The sequence below is a fragment of the Dendropsophus ebraccatus genome, chromosome 11 (genome assembly GCF_027789765.1).
Source record: "Dendropsophus ebraccatus isolate aDenEbr1 chromosome 11, aDenEbr1.pat, whole genome shotgun sequence".
NCBI classification, from domain to species: Eukaryota; Metazoa; Chordata; class Amphibia; order Anura; family Hylidae; genus Dendropsophus; species Dendropsophus ebraccatus.
The window spans coordinates 36,949,559-36,959,171 of NC_091464.1; the positions used below are offsets into that span (position 1 = coordinate 36,949,559).

Below are 9,613 nucleotides of genomic sequence, written 5' to 3' on the forward strand. Positions count from 1 at the left end.
TGTCTAGGATCACTTACACTACAGCAGCGCTCACTGGAAATTATTCAATTAATGTAGCAGTCCCTTTATCTCTCAGGTCTTCGAGGATTTTCACAAAGGAAAATAGAATATGAAGTGACAGAAATGTGTACGTATAAAAACAGTCTACTATGAAACAATGCAGCCTTTACTATATCTTATTGAAAGCATATTGAAGTGAAGGCCAGTCTTTACAACTGAAGACGCTTAGGTAAAACATGTTTTTATTTGATTACAGTAAGGGTCTGGAACAGCTTGCTCAGATTCACTTCGGAGTATCCGCTATGTGATAGAATTTGGTCAGCGGTATGTTTTAGTTTCTTGTACACAGGTTCTGCTTCTTGATAGTGCTTCTTCAAGTAACCTGCAATAGAAAACAAAGCCATACTGACAAACAGGTCTCTTCAAGGGGCATCATGCAAAACAAATGTCTAATATTTTAATGTCTGTCTGCATGTTCAAATCTTCAGTTTTATGTGAAAAGTTGTTCCTGTTGTTTTTCCACATAAGTCAGTAATGAATGTAAATTCTCAGAACTAAGTGATATACATTAAGCAAAAGTAGCATGCCCGTCAGCACCTTGCTCCAATAACCTCTGTAAATTTTCACAAACCTCTTAAGATACCAAAGTTCCAGTCTAGTGTAAAACTATAGTACCAATAAAGCAGGGGACTGGAGGGGGATGTAGCTGCATTGCTACAAGGTGTGAGAGGGGAAGGTGGGGCAGCAGGGTGAGGCATGTAGCACATTTGCTTCATCATATGCAGAACAGCCTGCCAGCATGGGAAGTGCGCACGTGCATTAGCATAAACTAGCAAAAGAGAGGCAAACAATATGTATCACTATGTTACATCTAATACACATCTACAGCTGCTGGACTCTAAATGCTAAACTGCTTCATATTTAAAGTGACTCTGTACCCACAATCTGTCCCCCCAAACCACTTGTACCTTGGGATAGCTGCTTTTAATCAAAGATCTGTTCTGGGGTCCGTTCGGCAGGTGATGCAGTTATTGTTCTTAAAAAGAACTTTTAAAACTTGCAGCCCTGTGCCAAACGTCCGTGGCCTAGAGTATCAGTGCCCTAACTTTGCACCACCCCTCCGTCCCTCCTATCCACCCTCCTCATCATTAAGAACGCCACTGGCAGGATATTTCCTATTCCTCTGCAGTAAACACTGCACAGGTGCCTTAATGACCCAGCCCATGTGCCGTGTTCTCACAGGTGATGAATAGGAAAATACCTGCCTGAAGCTTTCCTAATGATGGAGAGGCCGGGGAGGAGGGACAGAGAGGCGGTGCAAGCCAAATGCATAGTCACTCTAGGCCACGCCAGTTTGACACAGGGCTGCAAGTGTAAAAGTTGATTTTTGGACAATAACTGCATCACCTGCCGAACAGACCCAAGGACAGATCTTGGATAAAAGGAACTATCTGACGGTACAGTAATGTTTCACACATACATATCAAGGGGACAGGATGTCTATTGTCATCTATGTCCATGGGTCTTGCAGTAAAGCATGTCACTAAATGCTGTGGAAAAAAAACTCAGGCAAGATAGCAGCCTCTCATCTTCATGAAAAGGTCAGAAAGGTAAGAGTTGCCCTAAGGCTAGTACCACTGTAGTTAGCGGCACTAATCTTAGGAAACTAGGAAATATTTGTTCAGGTCCTCGAAAATAGCCAAATCTGCAGTTATGCAATTTGTGTTATGGTGGGGGGTGGTGTTTTGTGACACACCTCAGCTAATTGTTTACAATCCTAATCCCATCCTTCTGTTGATGCATTAGCCTGGCAAGTCACTCAGCCTGATTCGAAATGCCATGCAGACACCTTGTTCTCCTTCAGCGGTGCAGTCATAGTTAGGCTGCATTCACACATTCCGGGAAGTTGTCTGGCTCACGGATCCGTGCGCACTGACAATTTTACAGCCCATTGCTTTCTATTGGGCTATTCAGATGTTCCGTGATTTCACGGATCCGTGATCCGTTCCCTTAAAAAATAGGACATGTCATTACTCGGATCGGATGCACGGAAAGGATTCCCCATAGAAATCAATGACATCCGTGTTTTTTACGGATATACACAGATGTGACATCAGTGTTCATCCGTGAAAAACATGGATGTGATGTAATCAATGTAATTTAAAATGCTTTAACACAGATCCATGAAAAAAACGGACACGGATACAAAACGGATGAAAAACTGACTGTTTTGCACGGATCACGGAGGTTGCTGCCGGACCACAATCACGGACCGGGAAAAAGACTGAACGTGTGAATGCAGCCTAAGGGTGCAAAGTTGCTGTCTGTCACTCTGCCTGGAATGCTAAAGGAGAACACAGCACCTGCGTGGGATTAAGATCTGGGCAATGTACCAGGCAAAGGAGTAGGATTGTAAACCATAGACTGAGGCAGGATATGGGACACAAGGCTATTTTAAACCAATGAAAGAAGCAACTGGTTAGTTTTAAGAATGAAAATTCTAATAATATATTTATTCTATATAAGGGGAAGATGAGTAACACTAAATAGAAAAAAAAAAACTTCATAAAGTAAATATGCAAGATATGTAAGCACCATCAAAACTGCTCTACAATAAAACTTAACAATAGGCTCCAACTAGTGAAATATTCAGGCCTGAATACACTTAGAAAATTGGGCACTGCAAAGACTGAAACAGTAATAACACTACCAGGGTATATGTTAAATGGCATTCACAGGGTCACATCAAAATTGCAAGAGAAGCTCTCCAAAAGAAACAAAATGTGAGCAAAAATGCTTTAAAGCATGAACTCTTTGTAGAACAAAAAATGGCCAGGACTGTTCAGCTAAGATTAATGGAGTTCAAAAAGACAAATTGTGATGGAGGATTGTGTAAGGCAGCCGGACCATGTTATAAATCATTGCTCTGGGAATGTAACCCCATGTAGCTTTATTTCACCAGCACATATGCGGCTATGAAGTTTAGTATATCATAGATACTGATACACAATCTGGCCATGTAATGTTTGACATATATAAGATTTAATGGCATATATTAGACGTTTTAGGAAACAAATTTTGTTATACTGATGAGAACAATGTAAAAAGACATTGGTATCTCTATTTACTGTACAGCGTCTCTTCATTTTTACTTATAACTAGTGTTGAGTGGACCTGTCAAACTGTTCAGGTTTGGCAATGTTCTCTAAACCAGAGAGCTAGGCATCTCATTCCATGTGGCTGTAGAAGTTGGATGCAGCCCTAAGGAGCCCTGAAAAACATGGACATAGCCATAGGCTGCAGGGAATGAAATGAAGAGTGCTCGGGTTCGCTCAACACTAATTATAACCAATATTTTACTATTCTATGAAATCCCACACTTTCATAGAGTTTTCACCACTGTTATCAATTTTATTTTAAATACTGATTCTATATCCCTATATCTTGAATAGGTGACACCAGGGCCCCAACTTTAGACCTACCTGCAGAAGCAACTACAATGTCTGAACAAAAATCAGTATTAGACTTGCATACACCCCTTCATGACCGCTTACATTAAAAGTCAGATCAGGGACGTGAAGGGGTTACATTGCCAAGATTGGAGTTAGTTACGTTCTTGGTAGTTGTGGCAGGAACCTGGCTGTCTATGTCAGTAAAGGCCCTGCTTCTGCAAGGTTTATGCAAGCAGCAGCCATGTACTCTTCCGATATCAGCCCTGCTCACTTGGGTGGTGCTAAAATTAAAGTTATGGTTCTGATGAAAATCATTTAACATGATAAACTGCCCAGCCCTACTCTGACACATTACTGAGTTAGGGTCCTATTAGACAAAGGGATTTTTCGTTTTTAATGATTAAAGATAAATTATTGCAAATGAGAGCTTTTGCGAACTACCTGAAATTGTTCACCATAAGACACAGAATGATAGTTGTTAGTTATCGTAGATCGTAATTACGGTCGGTTGTATAATTTAGTACATGAATGATCGTAATAACGAACGATGTATACATATAACAAAAGGAGTGTTCTCCTATTTCTTCTTTATATTCCACTGTACTATAGATCAAAGTTTTATGTGATTTTAGGCGTCACCCCAAAAATTTCACACATACAGTATCTGGGGCCTCACAATGAAGCCACCAAAAAGGTTGATCCTTCAGACGTCTTAATATTATCTTATGAAAAAAGGTCCAAGCTGAAACACTTGGAGGTAGTTCACCAAAATGTTTTTTTTTTCCTTTTTAAACCAAATGGTACCAGAAAGTTATATAGATTTGTAATTTACTTCTATTAGAAAACCCTAAGTCTTCTAGTACTTATCTGCTGCTGTATGTCCTGCAGGAAGTGGTGTAGTCTTTCCAGTCTGACACAGTGCTCTCTGCTGCTACCTCTGTCCATGTCTGGAACTGTCCAGAGCAGAAGCAAATCACCACAGATAACCTCTACTGCTCTCCAAACTGGAAAGAATAGCACTTCCAGTAGGACATACAGCAGCTGATAAGTATTGGAAGACTTGAAATTTTTAAGAGAAGTACATTACAAATATGTTGCACTTCTGGTACCAGTCGATTTGAAAGAATTTTTTTTTGTGAACTACTCTAACAATTAACAAAAACATTTTTATGTAAATACAGTATAATTATAATATAATAATGTGTTTCATGTTTAATAGAAAACAGTACCGAGAGCGGGAACCGGGCGGCGTTTTTAAAAAGGGAGCGCACCACCAGGATCACCATGCTGGCAGGTTTATGGAAAAAAACTGCATTACGAGATGGTAGATTTGCTTCAAATCCATCCACAGTGAACTTGGATAATGGATGCTTCCTATAACATTATGGTGGCACATAAAGCACTATCTTAAGCAAATACTTACCTACACTAAAGGGTATATACAGCAAATTACCAAACTAGCACATAATATGCATTACAATGACAGCAACATATTGTGCAGCTTTGGAGAAAAGGTTCAGAACCGTGTACTAATGCCATGCATAGAAAGATGTGAGAGGACGTTGCTCCTAAGCTATTTACCACATGCACTGATGGGATATTGACAACACTCAGTGTGATCTCCACAAAGGGCACTATTGTAGATGCCAAAGGTGGCATGAGAAACGGTAACGATTGCCCTGTTAGTTATTGAAGAACGCTCTTTTAAATGTTGTGTCTATACTCGTAGATACAGTACATGAATATACATATTTTTGAGCAACTGCTACCAATAGAAGGTTTAATCTTACAAATAACCAATTTTATCCTTATACAAATGTTCATCAATTACAGACCGGAATGACCATCAAAAATCATATGTGAAAAGATGAAAATGAAAGCATTTACGGTCATACTTTCAAAACCCTTGACTGAGTATTTTATATTGCAGGCAGAATGTCCACAAAGAAAGTACTACCACTCAGCATCAATGGGCAGATTCATGGGGAGCATGGATTACACTGATGTTGCTGCATGCAATCAGCTAAAGCCACCAATAATTTAAAGGTATACTAAAAAAAAAAAAATATGTTATTCTGCTAATACATTGCTTTATATTACAATAAGTAATGCAACTTAATATAAATGGGTAAATTATAACCTACCACTAAAGTTCCGCTGAGTTGCAGCAGTAAAGGGTGAAAATGGCCCCTCTGGTGCTACCAATATTTGTGTCGGGAACTGCTATCCCCACCCACTCAGCTAGAGCCACTAGCAGAGCAAGCTATCACAGCTGTAGAGAGGCTGACAAACACAGTGATCCTGTAGGGTACCCTTCCCCCCGGGTACTGCACATAATATATCTAGCACTTGACCAAACCAGGCGATCAGGAACTGCAGGACTGCCCTGCAGTTTCAGGCACAATCCGTGGCAGCAGAGAGGGCCATGACACCCTCTTCTTATGTCACTCAACGGAAGATGAATGGTAGTATAAAAATGTATAAAAAAAAATCTTGAAAACTTTAAAAAGTAACTTTATTAATGCAGTACATTAGCACTCTGTGGTACTAGCATAACTCCTGTGCATCAAGCTCGGACTCTGACCTAGACTCTGATCTATCCTTCACTCCCTATATCCAAGCTCTTGCATGCTCCTGTCATGTTCATCTCAAAAACATCTCCAGAATCCGCCTATTTCTCACCACTGACACCGCTCAGACTCTGACTGTCGCCCTGATCCACTCCCGTCTTGACTACTGTAACTCCCTACTAATCGGTCTTCCTTTCTCTAAGCTCTCCCCTCTCCAGTCTATCCTAAACGCAGCAGCCAGGCTCATCTTCCTCTCCAGCCGTTATACTAATGTCTCCCCCCTGTGCCAGTCACTGCACTGGTTACCTATTAAATACAGTTCAAACTCCTCACCCCTTAAGCTCTCCACAACTCTGCCCCTCCATACATCTCCTCCCTCATCTCCACCTACCATCCTTCCTGTGCTCTGCTAATGACCTTACACTAACCTCTTCCATAATCAGGACCTCACACTTCCGCCTTCAAGACTTCTCTCGTGCTGCACCAGTTCTCTGGAACTCCCTACCCAAAGACCTTAGACTAATCTCCAACACCCCCAGTTTCAAGAGTGCCCTGAAGACTCATCTCTTCAGGTGCGTTTATAACATTTCCTAATCTCTTCTTCCTCTCTGTTATCCCCTTCTGCATCCTCTCTATAACCTCTTTGGTGCCATCTACTTTGAACTTGCTACCTTAGCTTAGAAAATGGCTTGTGACTGGCTCGCCCAATCACCTACAGGCACTTTGAGATAATCTCAGACAAATAAAGCCCTTGTTGCCTCTCGTTTCACCCCCAGTCACCCTAGTCTGTACGCTCTTGAGAGCAGGTCTCCAATTCAGTATTTTTAATTTAATTTTAATCATTGTTTAATTTAATATAAATATAACCTGTATTGTATTTATATATTTAAATAGGCACTGAGGAATCTGTTGGCGCTATACAAATAAATATTACTAGCAAAATAAATTAAAGTGACACTGTCACCCCCTTTTGTGCATTCTGACATCTCTACACAGGGGTAATGGGTAAATTTAGCAGTTTTCACACCTTATTTTATATCATACGTCATGGTGCTTGTTTAAGTAAAAAGTAATCTTTTATGAACTGCAGATTGTGTTAAGTGGGCGGGGCCAACTGCGTCATTGTGGGCGGGGGTAAGTGGCGCTAATGCCGCGAGGCCCCGTCCACTTAACATAATCTGCAGTTGATAAATGACGACATTTTTACTTGAACAAGCACCATAACGTATGATATAAAATAGGGTATGAAAACCGCTAAATTTACCCTTTACACCTGTGTAGAGATATCAGAATGCCCAAAGGGGGTGACAGTGTCACTTTAACTTTTATAATGCATATCAGGAGCATCCCTTTAAAAGGGGAACTATAAGCAGGTTAGACAATCTAACCTGCTGACAGCCCCCGATAGCGCCAAGGAGGAAGTTATGTCTCTTACCCTCCTCCTTGGTTCCATTCCCTTGCTGTAAGCAGTGTAATCCCAATCCAGCCCACCCGCTCCAATGCTTATCATAAAGAAGGAGCGGGCTGGCTCACGCAATAAGGGCTATCTACAGGTTAGATTAGTCTTACCTGCTGATAGTTCCCCTTTAATGTACATTTAATGTACATTTTGAGAAGATAAACGCCAACAATGACACCCATTGTAAGTATATATGGAATCTACTAGATCTTTTGATGAGCATGCATTACTACATAGGAGCTTGGGTGTCTACGACAAATGTTGGATAAGTTACAAGAAGAAATGTGCCCCTACCTCATTTACAATCTGAAGACGCTGCTACATTATTAAGGAACGATGGAAAATGATAATACTGAACAGCAAATTACTTAAACTAGATTTTTTTTTAAAAAGCTATTTCTTTACATGGATCATGTCATGTACATTATTTTTTTTTTTTAATACAAGTAAAATTAAAATTATTGTGGGGCAAACAGGCTTTCAATTGGGAAAATGAATTCAAATATTTTGGTGTCAAAACAAGCTGTAATATGTCAAGAGAAACATATATATGTAGATCAGCTCACCCCAGATAATTAATGGCGCATGCAGGTACACGAGTCTCCGGGTTTGGAGTGGAGCACGTGGAAATATATGCGGGCCGTGTCCCGTATCGGCAAATCCAACGTAGAAAGAGGTTTTCCACAGCTCCTTAGGATAGTGCGAATTCTTTATTGGTACATATACGGTGAAATTAAAAACTGGTTAAAATCACGCCGACGCGTTGCGGAGGCAGCCCTCCTTAATCATGGCAATGTAACTACTATACAAATAAGCCTTATATAATGTGTAGGATGTACCAAATACCACTGACTCCACCCCCACAAAGGTGGGAGGGAGAGGGAAAGGGAGGGGGAAGGGGAAAGGAAGGAGAAAGGGGGGGGGGGAGGGGGGGGAGGAAGGGGGAGGGGGGAGGGGGGGGGAGGGAAAGGAGAGGGGAGGGAAGGGGAAGAAAGGAGTGGAAGGGGGGGGGGGGGGGGAGGAACGTCCCACAGATCAACAACGGAAAAGTAGCTGCATAATAATTAATCAATATTCAGTGATATATATATGGTATACTGTGTGATAACAAAAGCAGGTATATGGTAATCCGTTGTGATACATTGTTGGAGGATAACCGAAATGACAGAGAATGGAAAAAAAAAAAAAAAAAAAAAAAAAAAAAAAAAAAAAAAAATTTCAAAAAAAAAAAAATTTTTTTCAAAAAAAAACAGAACAACAGATTTAAAGGTATAACTTATATCTTTTGATGAGCATGCATTACTACATAGGAGCTTGGGTGTCTACGACAAATGTTGGATAAGTTACAAGAAGAAATGTGCCCCTACCTCATTTACAATCTGAAGACGCTGCTACATTATTAAGGAACGATGGAAAATGATAATACTGAACAGCAAATTACTTAAACTAGATTTTTTTTTAAAAAGCTATTTCTTTACATGGATCATGTCATGTACATTATTTTTTTTTTTTAATACAAGTAAAATTAAAATTATTGTGGGGCAAACAGGCTTTCAATTGGGAAAATGAATTCAAATATTTTGGTGTCAAAACAAGCTGTAATATGTCAAGACAGTTGCAGCTTATTTTCCTGTCCCCATTAGCATTTCAAAGAAAATGCTATCTGTGGAAAACAAAACAGGAGACAAATATGGATATACCCACTATGGTAATTTTAATTCTTTTTCAACAAATTGCTAATTGGGTATTGATGTGTTAAGATCATGTACACAAGAGTACACAAGCTTCAATTAGTTGAAATTCAGTATGAGCTACAAAATAGTAAAAATGCACATTTATGAAAAGAGACCCACATTAGTTAATCTGCCACATTCTGTTTCAACAGGTTGGATCACACAACATTTTATAAAATACTAACATCGATGCAAAGCAAGTGTAAGCCGGCAATGGCAGGAACAGACTGACATAGAAACAAGACATAGGGCCCTATTACAAGGAGTGTAATCTGCCGAATCAGCCCACTTATCGCTGTGTAATAGAGACAACGATCAGCCGATGACAACGATCGACCGTTTCTTTGGGTCTGGACCTAAAATCATCGACTGCTGACCATGTAAAAGCGATGCGCGACT

General features: G+C 40.2%; 1 protein-coding gene across 4 annotated transcripts in view; it reads right to left on the bottom strand.

The window, feature by feature from the left end:
- Positions 1-220: 220 nt before the first annotated feature.
- The window catches only part of POLA1 (DNA polymerase alpha 1, catalytic subunit), a 200,685-nt gene continuing 191,292 nt past the window's right edge, over positions 221-9,613 (bottom strand). For all 4 annotated transcript variants that reach the window (XM_069944819.1, XM_069944821.1, XM_069944818.1 and 1 more), the window contains one exon: positions 221-382. In XM_069944819.1, coding sequence (XP_069800920.1) covers positions 243-382 — 140 coding nt within the window. In that variant the 3' untranslated portion in view covers positions 221-242. The remainder of the gene's footprint in view (positions 383-9,613) is intronic.